This window comes from Thalassophryne amazonica, chromosome 19, assembly GCF_902500255.1.
Source record: "Thalassophryne amazonica chromosome 19, fThaAma1.1, whole genome shotgun sequence".
Taxonomy (NCBI): Eukaryota; Metazoa; Chordata; class Actinopteri; order Batrachoidiformes; family Batrachoididae; genus Thalassophryne; species Thalassophryne amazonica.
In genome coordinates this window covers 16,479,939-16,500,167 of record NC_047121.1, presented here as the reverse complement: position 1 = coordinate 16,500,167, position 20,229 = coordinate 16,479,939, and the positions used below count along the sequence as shown (strand labels likewise).

At 42.5% G+C, this 20,229-nt stretch overlaps 1 protein-coding gene across 1 annotated transcript in view; it reads left to right on the top strand.

Moving 5' to 3' along the window:
• c19h20orf194 (chromosome 19 C20orf194 homolog) overlaps positions 1-20,229 on the top strand; it is a 131,925-nt gene that overhangs the window by 17,052 nt on the left and 94,644 nt on the right. The window contains exons 16-23 of the mRNA XM_034194829.1: positions 1,349-1,394; positions 1,499-1,610; positions 10,269-10,339; positions 10,575-10,622; positions 10,720-10,810; positions 11,291-11,394; positions 11,509-11,652; positions 12,928-13,013. Of these exons, the coding sequence (XP_034050720.1) occupies positions 1,349-1,394; positions 1,499-1,610; positions 10,269-10,339; positions 10,575-10,622; positions 10,720-10,810; positions 11,291-11,394; positions 11,509-11,652; positions 12,928-13,013 (702 nt within the window). The remainder of the gene's footprint in view (positions 1-1,348; positions 1,395-1,498; positions 1,611-10,268; positions 10,340-10,574; positions 10,623-10,719; positions 10,811-11,290; positions 11,395-11,508; positions 11,653-12,927; positions 13,014-20,229) is intronic.

Below are 20,229 nucleotides of genomic sequence, written 5' to 3'. Positions count from 1 at the left end.
TCTGTAGGAGGTGTGACATGGAACTGTATTGCTAGGCTGTGATAAGATTATTAAACATGAAACTCACCTCCAGCACGGAACCACGATTGTTTCACAGCACAGAGGATCCAAACCACAGCCTGTGGTGAAAAGCCCCTCACCCGGCTGCTGTGTACTGCAAATAACCACGGCAAAAATTAAATCCCATGTGATAATTCAAGCTACATCATGGTGTACAGACTTGTGTTGTGCTCCTGAAGTGAGCAAAAAAGAAATTAAAGCTCGCTGGAAAGGCTGTGTCTGACCCATGGTGTGACTGCTTGGCCCACTGCCAGCAAACTTTCAGAAAAGTGTCCAGTGGCATGCGCACATGCTTAGTTGCTCATGCAGCCTTTATGAACACACACACACACGCACATGTGAGGAACACAGCGTTCCCTCCCACTCCTGTCCCGTGTTTGCTATCCAGATGTTGGGACATCAGGCAGTCTGCAGTGCCTCTTACGGCCGTCTGACGGCAATCTGTGTCATCTCAACTGTTGTCTACATGCACTTTGGATGCCATCATTGAGGTGTGGACGAGGTAGTATGGCTGCGTTCTGACACTGCTGACCATGTCATTTTCTTTCCTGACTGCATCCGATGATGGTAATATTTGCCGTTTCGGCCTGGTTCCTGCATATTCTTGATATGTGTGACAGGGGATTAAGAGTGGAGATGCAAAATTTGCGCTCTGCACAATTTCTCCAGTCACAGCCACATAAGCCTATAACTTCTTCTGGGTTGTCTGGGTGTCTTGGTGGCTTTCCTCGCTCTTCTCCTTCTTGCACAGTCACTCAGTTTCTGAGAACTATCTACTCTGTGCAGATTTACCATAGAGTGCCATCTCATTTCACCCAGAGACAGCAGAGGTAAATCTGATCAAATGGAGCTCTCAACCAAAGCTGACCTGGAAGCAGCACAGCTCAGAAAGAATATACATGGCTTCATTGCTGTAACGAAATGTCAAACTCAATACATAAGTGAAATGATTTTTATAAAATAGTGTAGTATGAATGTAAATAAATGTTAGATCTCTGACAATATGACAGCCCACCACTGATTAATTTCTATATGTTGTGGCTTCATCCCTTAAAGCAGGTGAGTATTCAAATTTAATAGCATCTATTCCTTACCAGGCAACGCCTTTCACTAGTAACATGTCCTGTCACAAAATTTTTAAAATGTGTGCATTTAACTACTGTATTGACGAATGAGTATCATTTTATTTTCTGTAATAGCTTAAAGAAATGTACACAGTAAATGGATAGTTTTTTGACAAGACTTCTATAAAAGTCTGATTTCACTCTAAAAAAAAGTTTTATTATAGGCACATCCCTCTTACTGATGAAGAAAATCATTACGTGGTGAAAACGGTAAGTCGATCATATTTTTGTGACATTGCAGTGAAATGTATTATTTACTCAGTTTGCTTTGGAAAATTGTTTTGTGTCAAATTAATGTTATTTTTCTCCACAAGGCTTCCATAATCGTCTATGACATCCCAGATCTTCAGTGTGGTGGGGGGGACCTTGGCTCTGTCATTTTCTCTGAATCATTCTTGGAATCAAGCATCAATATACAACAAAAAGGTGCAATATTTACTCAAATTAAAAGTAAATGTCTGAGACTTTTTTTAAACTGAAAATGTGGTTTTCATGAGCAGAACATGACATATTAGAAGACATAATCAATTAAGTATTTTTTTCTTCTTTTTTAACAGAGGAGCCTGTTTAATATACAGTAGCTTATTCCATGTGCAGAGACTCATTTCTTTCTTTTTTTTTTCAAAGGTCTTTTTATTGATGCAAAGTAACACAAATTGGTACATTATACAATCATACATATTTTCAAAATATACTTTTTTTTTTAACCCCAAGAACAAATCCCCAGACAGCAAAGACCACTAAACATATACAACTATCAATACAACAACACCAAACACACACAAACAAACAATAATCACATAATATGAACAATGTTAATGCAATACAGTTAAAGAGAGGGAAGCAGGGGGAAGGAGAGAAGGGGGAGGAAAAAAAAGGGAGCGGGCTGGGGCTACTCGGAGACAATAGTAGTGGATTTATTAAAAAATGTCATGAAAGGTTGCCATACTTTTATAAAATTTGTTTTCTGAACCACAGACAGTATATCTAATTTTTTCCAAATCCATACAGGACATATCCCTTATCCAGTGAATATGAGAGGGAGGAATAGGGTCTTTCCACCTCAGCAAAACAGCTCTTCTAGCGAGTAACGTTGAGAAAGACAGCATTCTAAGCTTGAAGCCTGGCAGGTTGAGATCTGGGGCAACCCCAAAGATGGCAGAGACAGGGTTTGGCTCGACATGACACTGCAAGACTTCAGAAACTGTAAGAAAGACTGATTTCCAAAAATTGGCCAGGGAGGGACACGACCAGTACATGTGCAATAGTGAAGCAGGTGCACATCTACATTTTTCACAGGTTGGAGCCACGTTCGGGTACATGCGTGCCAATTTATCCTTGGATAAGTGCACACGATGAACCACTTTAAATTGTAAGAGTGCATGACGAGCACACATTGAGGAGGAGTGCACCTGGTTCAAAATAGAATCCCATACTTCATCCGAGAAATTTGAATTAAGATCCTGTTCCCATACAGTTTTAATAGCAGCCAATGAGGGGCAGTGTAATTTGGCAATTAAGTTATAAAGTTTCGACAGTGCACCTCTCACTGTAGGGTTAACTGATAGGAACTCATCTAACGGGTTGTCAGGGGGTTTATTTGGAAATTGTGGTGTCATACTCTGCACATAATGCCTGACCTGTAAAAATCTAAAGAACTGAGTAGATGTGATTCCAAATTTTGTAGTCAGCTGAGCAAAACTAGAGAAATGGTTATCCTAATGTAAGTTGGTAAAGAATTTTAAGCCCCTTTTATGCCAAGTATTAAAAGCAGCATCAGCCACAGATGGAACAAACAAGTGATTAGCTGCAATTGGACTCAGAAGTGAAAAAGCCTGGAGACCCAAAGCCATTCTAAATTGGGTCCAAATTTTCAAGGACTGCTTAACCACTGGGCATCCATGGAAAGGGGAAGAGGTGCACCCAAGAAAGCAGACAAAGAAGCTCCTGTACCAACAGCACGGGCCTCCATAGTGACCCAGACCGGGGACAGAGGTTCCAGATGAAAGTGCCTCCAAAACAACATACATCTAATGTTCGCGGCCCAATAGTAGTGCTGAAAGTTAGGCAAGGCCATTCCTCCCACCTGCTTAGGCCGTTGAAGGAAAGTCTTTCTCAGTCTTGGATGCCTGCCATTCCAGATAAAAGAGAGGATTAAGGAGTCCAAAGATTTAAAGAACGATTTTGGAATCAAAATAGGAAGACACTGAAAAAAATAAAGAAATTTAGGAAGCAGCATCATTTTCACCGAATTTATTCTGCCGAAAAGAGACAGTAACAGTGGGGACCATTTACAAAGAAGCTGTTTTGATTGATCAACTAATGGAAGAAAATTATTCTTGAACAGATCACAACAACGTCTAGTAACACACACCCCCAGGTATTTGAATTGTTCAGTAACAACTTTTAGAGGAAAACTTCTGTAATTGAGACATATAGCCTCCTTATTAATCAAAAATAACTCACTCTTATTTAAACTAAGTTGGTATCCAGAGAATCTACTAAATTTATCCAACATATCAAGTACCACTGGCAAAGAATTGAGTGGGTCAGAGATATACAAAACCAGGTCATCTGCATATAGTGAAACTTTATGCTCAAGCCCACCTCTGAAGATGCTCTGTGCCTCCCTACTACTATGAATTGCAATAGCAAGTGGCTCCATAGCTAGGGTAAAGAGGAGAGCGCTCAAAGGACAACCCTGCCTCACTCCACGATACAGTCTGAAATATTCTGAGCACCGACCATTAGTAAGTACTGAGGCTGCAGGGCTCACGTACAACAGTTTAACCCAAGACTGAAATAAAGGACCAAAACCAAATTTCTTTAAAGTAAAAAACAAATACTCCCACTCAACTCTATCGAATGCCTTTTCTGCATCCATAGACACCAGACATTCAGCTACACGGCGACCAGGTGTATAAATAATGTTGAACAAACGCCAAATATTATAAAACAAATGACGATTTTTAACAAATCCGGTTTGGTCAGGTGAAATCACTGCTGGTAGGGCACCCTCTAGTCTACGAGCCAGCAACTTAGCCAGAATCTTGACATCATTATTTAATAAAGATATAGGCCTGTAGGAGGCACAGTCCAATGGGTCCTTATCCTTCTTTAGCAACAAAGAAATACAAGCCTGAAAGCAAGAGGGGGGAAGTTCCCCAGACTCATGCGAGTCAGCAAAGACTAAACATAAAAAGGGGGAAAGTTCGTCTGAGAAACTTTTAAAAAATTCAGATGGAAACCCATCATGCCCAGGTTTTTTCCCTGACTGCATCTATGATATGGCTGTTTTGATTTCTTCTTTGGTAATGGGCACTTCAAGATTAAGCCTAATGTCTGAAGGAAGAGAAGGCATATTCAAGGATTTAAAGAACGCCTCCATATCATTCAGGCCGGCAGTAGAGTCGGATGTGTACAGGTTCGAATAGAACAGTTTAAATTTATCATTAATTACCTTCTGATCTGATGTAGTGTCCCCACTGTCTGTCCTGACACCCGCTATAAGTTGCTTGGCCCTTATACCGCGAAGCTGGTTGTCCAGAATTTTACCAGTTTTCTCACCATGCTCATAGAAGTCACTTTTACTCCTAATCAAACAGCCTTCAACCTGGCGAGACGAGAGGATGTTAAATTCTGTCTGAAGCCTTAGTCGTTCTTTATATAATGCAGGGGATGGTGAGTGTGCATATTGCCTATCTAAATTTAGAATCTGATCTGAAATATCCTTCTGTTTCTGATTTGCAGTTTTCCTTTTAAATGCAGCAAATTAGATAATTTCACCCCTGAGAAAAGCTTTCATTGCCTCCCAAATTGTTTTACAGGGCATGCCCGGTGTCCTATTTTCACTCAAAAATGTTCTAATTTTAGAAGAAATGTCAGAGACAAATGTCTCATCTGCCAGTAACAATGGGTGTAGCCTCCAGTGCTTTTTCATGATATCCCCATCCAAGAGAGCCATTTCAAGAATAAGGGGGGCATGATCAGAAATAAGGTTCGGGAGTAACAGATTATCAATAAAAAAATAATCAATGCGTGAGTAAGTATGGTGCGCATTAGAAAAAAAGGAATAGTCCCTACCTGTTGGATATAAAAAACGCCAGGGATCCGTAAGGCTAAAATCTCCAAGAAAGGATTTAATGTATTTGGCAGATTTGTTTAGACTGGCAGGTTTAGAGGAGGAACGATCTAACTGTGCATTCAAAAAGCAGTTAAAATCCGCACCTAAAATCAGAGAGTGAGAGTTTAAATCTGGAAGCTGAGAGAAAAAATTGCGAAAAAATTGTACATAAAAATTGGGCGCGTAGACATTAGCCAAAATTACAAGCTTGTTGCAGAGTTTGCCAGACACGATAATAAAACGTCCATTTTTATCTGATATGATATTTGATGCAGTAAAGGGAATATTTTGACCACTGAGGATAGCCGTGCCCCTGGCCTTTGCTGAAAAATTGGAGTGAAAACACTTCCCTGACCAACGTTTCCCCATACGCCAGTGTTCCCGGTCTGACAGGTGTGTTTCTTGTAAAAACACTATCCCAGTCCTGAGCTGCCTAAGGCGTAAAAAGACCCTCTTCCGTTTCACCGGGTGGTTCAGTCCTTTTACATTCCAACTAACAAAAGTAAGGCTGCTGTTCATCTACTGTTATCAATTAAAGATATAAATGTGAGTAGTCCCAGGGGAAAGAGGGGAGGGAAAAGAGGGAAGGGAGGGGAAACACAAGATACAAAAGACATAAAAAATGAACAAAATTAGCTGTCCCAACCCACCCCAAAAAGAACCCCAACAACACAGGTTGCAGTGAACGGCAACCACGACAGCTCCTCTACCCTTAGCTGACATCCCAAAAAATACTCCCCAGCTAAACTAGCCTTCCCCACATATGAAACAGTAAATCTTCACCCAACAGAAGACAATAGGGCTAAATAATACAACCAAAATACAACAAAAAGTTTTACCTTGTATCAGACTGTAGAAAAGGAGAGAGAAAGAAAAAACTGCACTGGTCCTTTGATGACATGTAAACACGACCGAGTAAGCGTCCAATAAATCCAATCCGCGGCACTCCTTTGAAAATCCAGGCGCATCATAGAGAGAGCCTTAAATCAGAAGTGCGTGACTCCGTGGTATAACTCACAAACGTGCAGCTTAAAGCAGATAACCCGTAAGTTGGAGAGGAAATGGCGTCTCACTAATTTAGAAGATCTTCACTTAGCCTGGAAAAAGAGTCTGTTGCTCTATAAAAAAGCCCTCCGTAAAGCTAGGACATCTTACTACTCATCACTAATTGAAGAAAATAAGAATAACCCCAGGTTTCTTTTCAGCACTGTAGCCAGGCTGACAAAGAGTCAGAGCTCTATTGAACCGAGTATTCCTTTAACTTTAACTAGTAATGACTTCATGACTTTCTTTGCTAATAAAATTTTAACTGTTAGAGAAAAAATTACTCATAACCATCCCAAAGACGTATCGTTATCTTTGGCTGCTTTCAGTGATGCCAGTATTTGGATAGACTCTTTCTCTCTGATTGTTCTCTCTGAGTTATTTTCATTAGTTACTTCCTCCAAACCATCAACATGTCTATTAGACCCCATTCCTACCAGGCTGCTCAAGGAAGCCCTACCATTAATTAATGCTTCGATCTTAAATATGATCAATCTATCTTTATTAGTTGGTTATGTACCACAGGCTTTTAAGGTGGCAGTAATTAAACCATTACTTAAAAAGCCATCACTTGACCCAGCTATCTTAGCTAATTATAGGCCAATCTCCAACCTTTCTTTTCTCTCAAAAATTCTTGAAAGGGTAGTTGTAAAACAGCTAACTGATCATCTGCAGAGGAATGGTCTATTTGAAGAGTTTCAATTAGGTTTTAGAATTCATCATAGTACAGAAACAGCATTAGTGAAGGTTACAAATGATCTTCTTATGGCCTCAGACAGTGGACTCATCTCTGTGCTTGTTCTGTTAGACCTCAGGGCTGCTTTTGATACTGTTGACCATAAAATTTTATTACAGAGATTAGAGCATGCCATAGGTATTAAAGGCACTGCGCTGCTCTGGTTTGAATCATATTTATCTAATAGATTACAATTTGTTCATGTAAATGGGGAATCTTCTTCACAGACTAAGGTTAATTATGGAGTTCCACAAGGTTCTGTGCTAGGACCAATTTTATTCACTTTATACATGTTTCCCTTAGGCAGTATTATTAGATGGCATTGCTTAAATTTTCATTGTTACGCAGATGATACCCAGCTTTATCTTTCCATGTAGCCAGAGGACACACACCAATTAGCTAAACTGTAGGATTGTCTTACAGACATAAAGACAGGGATGACCTCTAATTTCCTGCTTTTAAACTCAGATAAAACTGAAGTTATTGTACTTGGCCCCACAAATCTTAGAAACATGGTGTCTAACCAAATCCTTACTCTGGATGGCATTACCCTGACCTCTAGTAATACTGTGATAAATCTTGGAGTCATTTTTGATCAGGATATGTCATTCAATGCGCATATTAAACAAATATGTAGGACTGCTTTTTTGCATTTGCGCAGTATCTCTAAAATTAGAAAGGTCTTGTCTCAGAGTGATGCTGAAAAACTAATTCATGCATTTATTTCCTCTAGGCTGGACTATTGTAATTCATTATTATCAGGTTGTCCTAAAAGTTCCCTGAAAAGCCTTCAGTTAATTCAAAATGCTGCAGCTAGAGTACTGACAGGGACTAGAAGGAGAGAGCATATCTCACCCATATTGGCCTCTCTTCATTGGCTTCCTGTTAATTCTAGAATAGAATTTAAAATTCTTCTTCTTACTTACAAGGTTTTGAATAATTAGGTCCCATCTTATCGTAGGGACCATATCAATCAATCAATCAATCAATTTTTTATATAGCGCCAAATCACAACAAACAGTTGCCCCAAGGCGCTTTATATTGTAAGGCAAGGCCATACAATAATTACGTAAAACCCCAACGGTCAAAACGACCCCCTGTGAGCAAGCACTTGGCTACAGTGGGAAGGAAAAACTCCCTTTTAACAGGAAGAAACCTCCAGCAGAACCAGGCTCAGGGAGGGGCAGTCTTCTGCTGGGACTGGTTGGGGCTGAGGGAGAGAACCAGGAAAAAGACATGCTGTGGATGGGAGCAGAGATTGATCACTAATGATTAAATGCAGAGTGGTGCATACAGAGCAAAAAGAGAAAGAAACAGTGCATCATGGGAACCCCCCAGCAGTCTACGTCTATAGCAGCATAACTAAGGGATGGTTCAGGGTCACCCGATCCAGCCCTAACTATAAGCTTTAGCAAAAAGGAAAGTTTTAAGCCTAATCTTAAAAGTAGAGAGGGTGTCTGTCTCCCGAATCCGAATATCACCCCAATAGAGCGCTTCGCTCTCAGACTGCAGGCTTACTTGTAGTTCCTAGGGTTTGTAAGAGTAGAATGGGAGGCAGAGCCTTCAGCTTTCAGGCTCCTCTCCTGTGGAACCAGCTCCAAATTCATATCAGGGAGACAGACACCCTCTCTACTTTTAAGATTAGGCTTAAAACTTTCCTTTTTGCTAAAGCTTATAGTTAGGGCTGGATCAGGTGACCCTGAACCATCCCTTAGTTATGCTGCTATAGACCTAGACTGCTGGGGGGTTCCCATGATGCACTGAGTGTTTCTTTCTCTTTTTGCTCTGTATGCACCACTCTGCATTTAATCATTAGTGATTGATCTCTGCTCCCCTCCACAGCATGTCTTTTTCCTGGTTCTCTCCCTCAGCCCCAACCAGTCCCAGCAGAAGACTGCTCCTCCCTGAGCCTGGTTCTGCTGGAGGTTTCTTCCTGTTAAAAGGGAGTTTTTCCTTCCCACTGTTGCCAAGTGCTTGCTCACAGGGGGTCGTTTTGACCGTTGGGGTTTTTCCGTAATTATTGTATGGCCTTGCCTTACAATATAAAGCGCCTTGGGGCAACTGTTTGTTGTGATTTGGCACTATATAAATAAAATTGATTTGATTTGATCATAGGAGTTTCAGGAAATATAAGTCAAATCCCGGTGATACGCATTATTTGTCCTCCAAAGATTGAAGAAAGTTAGTGGAAGCAGAAACAGACAACAACCACTGCTTCTCCCCATCCGGGAGGTTGATGCACAGCTTCTCAGGGAAAAAAGGAGACGGTCGCAGCCCTTTAGAATAAAGATCAGCCATAACTTTCTACTCAGCCCGCTTCTTCAGGACGTCCGCGCTGTAATCCTCGTAGAAACGAAGCTTGTGACCCCGATAATCCACCGTTCCAAGTTTTCGCGATTCTCTCAGCACCACGTCTTTAATTTGGAAGCGGTGAAAGCGGATGATAACGGTGCGAGGCTACGGTGGGCTCTATCCAGCTCAGGTGGAGATGACAAGATCTGTTCACCAAATACCTCCTGGGAAAAAAAAGCCATTGGTCGCGGACCTTCAAGTGACTCAGGGAGGCCCACAATACGCAAATTTTGTCTCCTACTTCTCCCTTCAAGGTCCGAAATTTTAGACTTCAGCAACACGTTGTCCTCACGTAATGTTGCACAAGCAGCTTCAAGTCGCTTGAAGCGCTGGCTGACATCATCGGCATTTAACTCAAGGTCACTAATGCGCTGTCCGTACCCCGAGACATCTACTTGAATTTTGTCCAGTTTAGAGTCCAGGGTGTCAAAGGAAGACTTAAAATCAGCAGAAATTTTCATTCCAAGCTTATCAAGCATCTCCGAGACTTGCGCTGCGGTCAGCTGCGCGCTAGCCCCATTAGCCATATTAGCTGCTGCAGAAGCGCTCTCCGCCGACGAGTCTTTTTTGTTGCTTTTGGTTGATTTAGACATGGTTCCTGAACTCGTAATGCTGCAACTTCTAACACCCAAATTTGAGCAGGTTTACAAAGTAGAGAAGTGAAGATATCAGCAAAAAATAAAAGTTATTGCGGGAGCCAGCAAACTGCACACCTACTCCATTACTTAGCAAACCGGAAGTCTCCAGAGACTCATTTCTGAATAACTTTGAATAGTTGCCATGGTTCACTTTTGTTGTTTGTGCTCCATTTCATATTTTCTTCCTGCAGATGGCACTGTGTCCTCGGATAGCTGCTACACCATCCTGACTTCAAGTGTGCCTCGTTATACCTGCTGGCTTGTAAGTTTGGGGCTGAAAATGGAACAGAAGGCGTGGGCTCAGTTATTCTGAGCTTTACACAGATATATGTGTATTTGGGTGGGGATTAACTGAGGTTGATAGGTACATGACATGACTAATTCTTTTTTTTTTTTGTTCGCTGATGCAAATTCAGTTAACAGACATTCACTGAGTCTCATTCAGTTCTAGTCACTCAAAGATCTCACAGAAAAGGCTTTTCTCTATATTATTTTAGATGGAATCTGATGTGAAACAGTCAGAACAAGCACAACAGCTTACTAAGGTAAGAATATAAATATGGGGTCTTAAATTTAACCTGCTGTGAATGTTTATGTACATAATCTGTGTATATGAACTCATGACACATGTATCTTAAACAGAAGGAAGGCACCACTTTTTTGGGAACTGCTCTGACTGCAGCAGATGCTGCATATATGTTTTCCAGCAGCCTGCTGTCCACACCCGAAGAAGGTAATGATGTACATATGAATACGTCATAAACGCAAGTTTCATTAATATGTTTCTGACTATGATGATTATAATTGAGGTTAAAAAAAAGCAATTAGAGATCCCTGTGGTCTTTTGTTTAAAATGATTTTTGAATTATTTCCATTTAGCATAAAATTAAAATGTGAAGGTACATTTTGCAAATGTCTGTCCATCCATCCACTTTCCAAACCCTCTTATTCCAGTTGTGTTTGGGGGTGGGTGGGGCGCACTGGTGTTTCAGCAGTGTTTGGGTTTGAGAGGCATGGTACACTCCAGATAGTCCACTATTCTATTGCAGGTCTACAAATGTTTCATGTAATGTGTTAGTAATTCTGTATTGAAAGAGCCTTTATCACTCTTATAATCATGGACATGTTATATGCAGGTCGGTACTGTTTATTATGTAAATGGAAAACAAACAAAAAGTTTTTGTATAATTTTGTCCCTTGTCAACTATCTTAGGGAAGATCATTTTCTTCTCTGAGGGACTTCTCTTTGTTCATTCTCTATATGGAAGCATTACACTGTCCAAGGATCACATCAGCACAATCATGTTTTATGATCAGGTGTGTATTTTAAATGAACAGTGTGTTTAAGAAATGTGCCAAAAATGTATGCAAAGTATATTTTAGTGCATCTATGCCAGTGTCTCTATGATTTCCTGTGTGATGTTATTTCAGGAGTATGGTGCTGTGGCATCTCTTTTTCTGGAGTATGAGACCAGCCTGCTCCCCCACCTCCCCTTTTCTCTCCACAGCTCAGACCGGTGCTTGGTCTTTGCCTTTCAGCCCAAATCCAAAAGCCTCCGGGCCTTCTATGCTAAAGTAAGACCTTTATCAGTTGAATTGCACCATATCAGAACATTTGATTCATATTGTCAAGTGGAATGGACAGCTATATCACGTGAGCCAGTTCAGCTAACACTGGAAGACGACAGAGTAAATGTCAAGTTACGTCTGGGAGCATGCATTGATGCTGCGCTTTGCTGCATGCACGACATCGACGGGTTGGGTCCGCATTGGGTCCTGGGTGGCAACCGCATAGGCTGAAAACTGGTCCATCCCCACATCTCGAGAGTAACAATATATCTGCAGCCAAATGAAGCATGGGCATCCACTTGCCCTTCTTATTTTATTTTATTCAACCTTTATTTAACTGATTAATCCCATTGAGATTGAGACCTCTTTTGCAAGGCAGACCTGGACAATTATAAAGTTTCCAATTCAACTAATCCGCATGTCTTTAAATGTGGGAGGAAACCGGAGCATGTGGAGGAAACTCACGCAAACACGGGGAGAACATGCAAACTCCACACAGAAAAGCCACAGGTGGGAATCAAACCCATGACCATCTTGCTGTGAGGCAACAGTGCTAACCAGTAAGCCACCGTATTGCCCCTGCCTTCTCCAGGGCTTGGGGTCCTCTCAGGCACCCTTGCACTCAATCATGCATAATGAAATGTGCCACATGGCCAAAATATCGAGGTTGATGCTGTCTCACAATGCAAGTGACAGTCTTCATGTTAGTCTCTCTAAGTAACAGCTCATTTGATACAAAGTCATTCCAGCGGTACACAAGGATCTATAAGGATCGACTGTAAATATCCAATTGTTGCTTGAGGTTACTGGTTAGCATCCAAATCTCACACTTGGATGTTTGCTGTCCTGCAAAGATATCATCATTGCCAAACCCCTCTGTCCAGTGACTTCATGACTCCATAAGCTCTTCCCGTGGTCCTCTCAATTTCAAAGGCAGAGGAACAGAGACATGAGTAAATGTTTAAAGAGCATTTAACACATATTTACGGATTAAAGTTGCTGTTGGAATTCCTCTAATAAACACAACATTGAAATAATGTTTAAGTATTGAAAATAAAATTTATTTTTTTTTTGACATATAATTATCAAAACCTGATGCTATCAAATATGTGCTGAATTTCATGCTTGGAATGGAAATGTAGTGTATTTTTTGTGTTAGTGTTTGAATAATGATAGGCTTTTGTTTTGGTTGGTTTCAAAATAATAATTTGTTGAAGCTTTCCTTTAAGTATTTTTAATATAAAATTTTATATGAAGGTGTACAAACTTTTTTGGTTGCAGGTTTTGTCAGTGTGGCAAAACTGTGACTCCAATCTCACTCTGCATTTGGTGGACCAGGAGCACCTGACTTGGAATCAAAGAAACATGTAAGGACATTGTGTCTTTTTGATATCCCAGACGTAATGGACATTGTTTAATATATGAAAAAAGAGTGTGTGTGTGTGTGTGTGTCAAAACTATATGGATTTGAATCACATGCGATTACATCAACCAACCTTGAACCCTCGTGCGCATGCATGAGTTTTTTCACGCCTGTCGGTTGCGTCATTCGCCTGTGGGCAGGCTTTGAGTGAGCACTGGTCCACCCCTCCCGTCGGAATTCCTTTGTCTGAGAACTTGCTGAGAGACTGCCGCTTTGCTTGATCAAAATTTTTTCAGAAACTGTGAGACACATCCAAGTGGACACCATTCGAGAAATTCATATGGTTTTCGGTGAAAATTTAACGGCTGATGAGAGATTAAGGAGTGTTACTATCGCTTTAAGGACAGCCCACGGCGCCGTGTGTCTTCTGTTTCTGTCTTTTGGTTTTCCTCCCAGGTGGTGCGCATTTGGGACTGAGTGGCTGTGTATGTTATGTGTCGGACGCAGCTCGGAGAACCGACCAGCGTTTGAAGGACCCAGTATGAAATAAGCAGAGCACGGTACAAAGGCTAACTGAATTTAATACATAACAGTGATGTGATACAAAACAACAAAAGAGTGTGCGGTCTGGCGTGGTGGTGATACGGTGCGCTCCCAGCAGCGCTAACGGTCCGGAGCCAGAAGCCGTTCGGACCCAAGGACCCCGCCGACACCCCCCAGGTGGCCGCAACAAACCGAGTCTGTGAAAGAAGGAACCATTATGTGAGTCCACACTCTACACACAGAGAGACCACTCAAAGGTGTACATAAACAGCAAACACTTCCTGGCTTAATTACTAATCGGCTTCCCAACCTGCAGGCATGGAACATCCAGTTCACAAAACTCCACTGCAGTGGAAGCCGATACATGACTAACGTACAGCTCAATATAATAAGGTGTGAGGGACACCACATTTACTGACTGTATAAACGTTAGTCACAAAATCTAACGTACCTCAGGAAGTGTGCTGACGAGCGTGAGACCTCACCCCTCCTCTTTCACAGACCGTGCATCAAACCCTGGACGTTCTCTGCATCCACTGATGATGAGATGGCTCCCGAGACGACGATCTCACCCGTCTGGTCACAAGGTCGAGTCTCTGGCAAATACACACTGTATACTCCAGTCTTAAATGCCACCATGTTCCAATCCATATAGATGCACCACAGCTGTGAGTCCTGACGAGCCGCAGGTGATCAGGGTGAGGTCCTGATAACCTCAGCAACACAGCCACTCAGTCCCAAATGCAAGCCACCTGGAAGGAAAACCAAAAGACAGAAACAAAAAGGCAGCCAGGCCCCCCCAGCCATACAACAGTACCCCACCCTCACGGGAAGCCTCCCGGCGACCACACAAACCTGGCCCAGGAGAAACACCCCCCTCCAGGGACCATGGCTAGAAACCGCATCTGCATTCGTCTTCCAACAGAATGGTTGATGTCCTCTCCTCTGGCTGCATCCTTGCCTTTGTTTCAGTCAGTCACTTAGCACAGGTGTGGCCAGGAGTTCTTAAACCTGTGCGGTCAGCCTTTATCCAACCAAGTTCGGTCTTTAGTCATAAAACAAAAAAGACAAACACAAACAACCAAAACACCCCCCCTCCCCAGGGGACCGTCCCATCAAACCCCGGGAAGAGGAGAAAAGAAAAACCCCAAACTTAAGCTTACAAATAAAAGCGCTAACCCCCCCCCCCCCCCCCCCCAAACGACATGTAGGGACCAACACCCCCCAGAGGACTTCCCGCCAGCTCCAGGAGTAATAACCACAGCCGAGGTCCCTCTGGGATCCAACGTCACCCACGGGGACTCCCAGCGCCTCCCAGAGGACCACTCGTCAACCCCAGGAGACGCCTCCCCTCATGACCAACGGACCCAGCCCCGGCCGTCTATGGCTAGATGGACCCACAGCCCTTTCCCCCCCAGAGGACACCACAGTCAAACCCTGAGGGCGGAAACCGGGGGAAAAACAAGAAGAGAGAAAAAAAAAAAACATACAAACAAAACAACCCCAACCCCACCCCCTTGGTGCAGTGGAAACTGGAAGCACGTCCAGTGTCACCAACCGTGACTATACCCCAGAAGCCAACCGGGAGGAGTGGAACAGCGGTTATGGCAAACGGCACAAAACGGCGCCACTCCTCCGACTTCTACACCAGCCACTAGCTGCGGGTATATCCCACTGCCCCAAACCTCAGCCACGCCGATGGCAGACGGCCAAAGGCGTGCTGAAGCCGGAGGTGGAACAGGGAATCAAAAAACACCCCCACCCCCCCCAGGTGCAGAGGGTACCCGGGAAACGCCCAGTATAACCAAACTGCACCACTCCAGCAACGCCGACACTACGGCTCACCCGGCTGGAGCCAGAGGAGAAGAGAGGGAAGAAAAAGAAAATACCCCAAACCCCCCCCCTCCCGGGTGCAGAGGCTACCTGGGAAATGCCCAGCACAACCAAACTGCACCCCTCCAGCAACGCCGACACTACGGCTCACCCGGCTGGAGTCAGAGGAGAAGAGAGGGCATAACAAAAACAAACAAAAAAAAAGAAAAAAAAAACCCAAGTACCACCCCATCACCCCCCAGGGGACCGTCCCATCAAACCCTGGGGAGGTGAAACAAAAAGAAATAAAAAGAAAGACTAACAGACCAACATACAGTTGTTTGGGTCCTTTTTTTTTTTTTTTTTTGTTCTTAGACAGGCTGCAGGGTCACAACCCCAGACACAAACAGTGGAAAAAAAAAATAAATCCCACACAAAAACCAACTCAAAAAACACCCACACGAAATGAACTAACACAAAACAAATCAGTGACGTATACCGTTAAGCTCAAACAAATCGAACACACCTGTTCTAACTTAAGAGCTTAACGGTAATGTGACTAAGTCACCAAAAGAGGGAGCCAAAGTGCTAAAAATGAAAAAAAAAAACCCTTTGGTGACAGAAAACAAAGGAGCTGCATCTCCGTGCGCAGCTGTGTGCAACACACAACCAAAATGTGCTCAACTAAATAACGCCGGAGCTGATACAACAGACGCAGTAGTTATCTTTATCCGGGGAAACGGGGCTACAACTGTAACACAGGAAGCTCAGCGACCCGTGCCACAGAGCTCCGCCGTGCGCGTGCACCCATTACAGACACACTCTTGCAGCTCCCGTTTAAACCTCTTATCCGGTCGGAGCGTGACACGAAGCCGTCGCCAGTCACACTCCACCACGACCCACGGATAAGGCACAACACAGGAACACGGCTGCAAGAGAGCACAAATCAGTATTCAGCAATGGGTCTCAAACACGCACCATCCGGGCGGAGAGCACCTGCAACTGATCCGGATAACTACTGAACGTCTGCTGCCGCCTTCCCGGCGCGTTACCGTCTCTGCTACCGCTGGGTCCGTGATGTTTGGCCAGAGACTACTGTTATGTGTCGGACGCAGCTCGGAGAACCGACCAGCGTTTGAAGGACCCAGTATGAAATAAGCAGAGCACGGTACAAAGGCTAACTGAATTTAATACATAACAGTGATGTGATACAAAACAACAAAAGAGTGTGCGGTCTGGCGTGGTGGTGATACGGTGCGCTCCCAGCAGCGCTAACGGTCCGGAGCCAGAAGCCGTTCGGACCCAAGGACCCCGCCGACACCCCCCAGGTGGCCGCAACAAACCGAGTCTGTGAAAGAAGGAACCATTATGTGAGTCCACACTCTACACACAGAGAGACCACTCAAAGGTGTACATAAACAGCAAACACTTCCTGGCTTAATTACTAATCAGCTTCCCAACCTGCAGGCATGGAACATCCAGTTCACAAAACTCCACTGCAGTGGAAGCCGATACATGACTAACGTACAGCTCAATATAATAAGGTGTGAGGGACACCACATTTACTGACTGTATAAACGTTAGTCACAAAATCTAACGTACCTCAGGAAGTGTGCTGACGAGCGTGAGACCTCACCCCTCCTCTTTCACAGACCGTGCATCAAACCCTGGACGTTCTCTGCATCCACTGATGATGAGATGGCTCCCGAGACGACGATCTCACCCGTCTGGTCACAAGGTCGAGTCTCTGGCAAATACACACTGTATACTCCAGTCTTAAATGCCACCATGTTCCAATCCATATAGATGCACCACAGCTGTGAGTCCTGACGAGCCGCAGGTGATCAGGGTGAGGTCCTGATAACCTCAGCAACACAGCCACTCAGTCCCAAATGCAAGCCACCTGGAAGGAAAACCAAAAGACAGAAACAAAAAGGCAGCCAGGCCCCCCCAGCCATACAACAGTGTAGCTGAGTTGATCAAAAATGACTCCAAGATTTCTCACAGTATTACTAGAGGTCAGGGTAATGCCCTCCAGAGTAAGGATCTGGTTAGACACCATGTTTCTAAGATTTGTGGGGCCAAGTACAATAACTTAAGTTTTATCTGAGTTTAAAAGCAGGAAATTAGAGGTCATCCATGTCTTTATGTCTGTAAGACAATCCTGCAGTTTAATTGGTGTGTGTCCTCTGGCTTTATGGATAGATAAAGCTGGGTATCATCTGCGTAACAATGAAAATTTAAGCAATGCTGTCTAATGATACTGCCTAAGGGAAGCATGTATAAAGTGAATAAAATTGGTCCTAGCACAGAACCTTGTGGAACTTCATAATTAACCTTAGTCTGTGAAGAAGATTCCCCATTTACATGAACAAATTGTAATCTATTAGACAAATATGATTCAAACCACTGCAGCACAGTGCCTTTAATACCTATAGCATGCTGTAATCTCTGTAATAAAATTTTATGGTCAACAGTATCAAAAGCAGCACTGAGGTCTAACAGAACAAGCACAGAGATGAGTCCACTGTCTGAGGCCATAAGAAGATCATTTGTAACCTTCACTAATGCTGTTTCTGTACTATGATGAATTCTAAACCCTGACTGAAACTCTTCAAATAGACCATTCCTCTGCAGATGATCAGTTAGCTGTTTTACAACTACCCTTTCAAGAATTTTTGAGAGAAAAGAAAGGTTGGAGATTGACCTATAATTAGCTAAGATAGCTGGGTCAAGTGATGGCTTTTTAAGTAATGGTTTAATTGCTGCCACCTTAAAAGCCTGTGGTACATAGCCAGCTAATAAAGATAGATTGATCATATTTAAGACCGAGGCATTAATTAATGGTATGGCTTCCTTGAGCAGCCTGGTAGGAATGGGGTCTAATAGACATGTTGATGGTTTGGAGGAAGTAACTAATGAAAATAACTCAAACAGAACAATCGGAGAGAAAGAGTCTAACCAAATACCGGCATCACTGAAAGCAGCCAAAGAGAACGATATGTCTTTGGGATGGTTATGAGTAATTTTTTTCTCTAATAGTTAAAATTTTATTAGCAAAGAAAGTCATGAAGTCATTACTAGTTAAAGTTAAAGGAATACTCGGCTCAATAGAGCTCTGACTCTTTGTCAGCCTGGCTACAGTGCTGAAAAGAAACCTGGGGTTCTTATTTTCTTCAATTAGTGATGAGTAGTAAGATGTCCTAGCTTTACGTAGGGCTTTTTTATAGAGCAACAGACTCCTTTTCCAGGCTAAGTGAAGATCTTCTAAATTAGTGAGACGCCATTTCCTCTCCAACTTACGGGTTATCTGCTTTAAGCTGCGAGTTTGTGAGTTATACCACGGAGTCAGGCACTTCTGATTTAAGGCTCTCTTTTTCAGAGGACCTACAGCATCCAAAGTTGTCCTCAAAGAGGATATAAAACTATTGATGAGATAATCTATCTCACTCACAGAGTTTAGGTAGCTACTCTGCCCTGTGTTGGTATATGGCATTGGAGAACATAAAGAAGGAATCATATCCTTAAACCTAGTTACAGCGCTTTCTGAAAGACTTCTACTGTAATGAAACTTATTCCCCACTGCTGGGTAGTCCATCAGAGTAAATGTAAATGTTATTAAGAAATGATCAGACAGAAGGGGGTTTTCAGGGAATACTGTTAAGTCTTCAATTTCCATACCATAAGTCAGAACAAGATCTAAGGTATGATTAAAGTGGTGGGTTGACTCATTTACATTTTGAGCAAAGCCAATCGAGTCTAACAATAGATTAAATGTTGTGTTGAGGCTGTCATTCTCAGCATCTGTGTGGATGTTAAAATCGCCCACTATAATTATCTTATCTGAGCTAAGCACTAAGTCAGACAAAAGGTCCGAAAATTCACAGAGAAACTCACAGTAACGACCAGGTGGACGATAGATAACAACAAATAAAACTGGTTTTTGGGACTTCCAATTTGGATGGACAAGACTAAGAGTCAAGCTTTCAAATGAATTAAAGCTCTGTCTGGGTTTTTGATTAATTAATAAGCTGGAGTGGAAGATTGCTGCTAATCCTCCGCCTCGGCCCGTGCTACGAGCGTTCTGACAGTTAGTGTGACTCGGGGGTGTTGACTCATTTAAACTAACATATTCATCCTGCTGTAGCCAGGTTTCTGTAAGGCAGAATAAATCAATACGTTGATCAGTTATTATATCATTTACTAACAGGGACTTAGAAGAGAGAGATCTAATGTTTAATCGACCACATTTAACTGTTTTAGTCTGTGGTGCAGTTGAAGGTGCTATATTATTTTTTCTTTTTGAATTTTTATGCTTAAATAGATTTTTGCTGTTTATTGGTGGTCTGGGAGCAGGCACTGTCTCTACTGGGATGGGTTAATGAGGGGATGGCAGGGGGAGAGAAGCTGCAGAGAGGTGTGTAAGACTACAGCTCTGCTTCCTGGTCCCAACCCTGGATAGTCACGGTTTGGAGGATTTAAGAACATTTCTAGAAATGAGAGCTGTTTCATCCAAAGTGGGATGGATGCCGTCTCTCCTAACAAGACCAGGTTTTCCCCAGAAGCTTTGCCAATTATCTATGGAAACCTATGTGTGTGTGTGTGTGTGTGTGTGTGTGTGTGTGTGTGTGTGTGTATATATATATATATATATATATATATATGTGTGTGTGTGTATATATATATATATGTGTGTGTGTGTATATATATATATATGTGTGTGTGTGTGTATATATATATATATATATATATATATATATATGTGTGTGTGTATATATATATATATATATATATATTATGTGTATATATATATATATATATATGTGTGTGTATATATATATATATATATATATATATATATATAT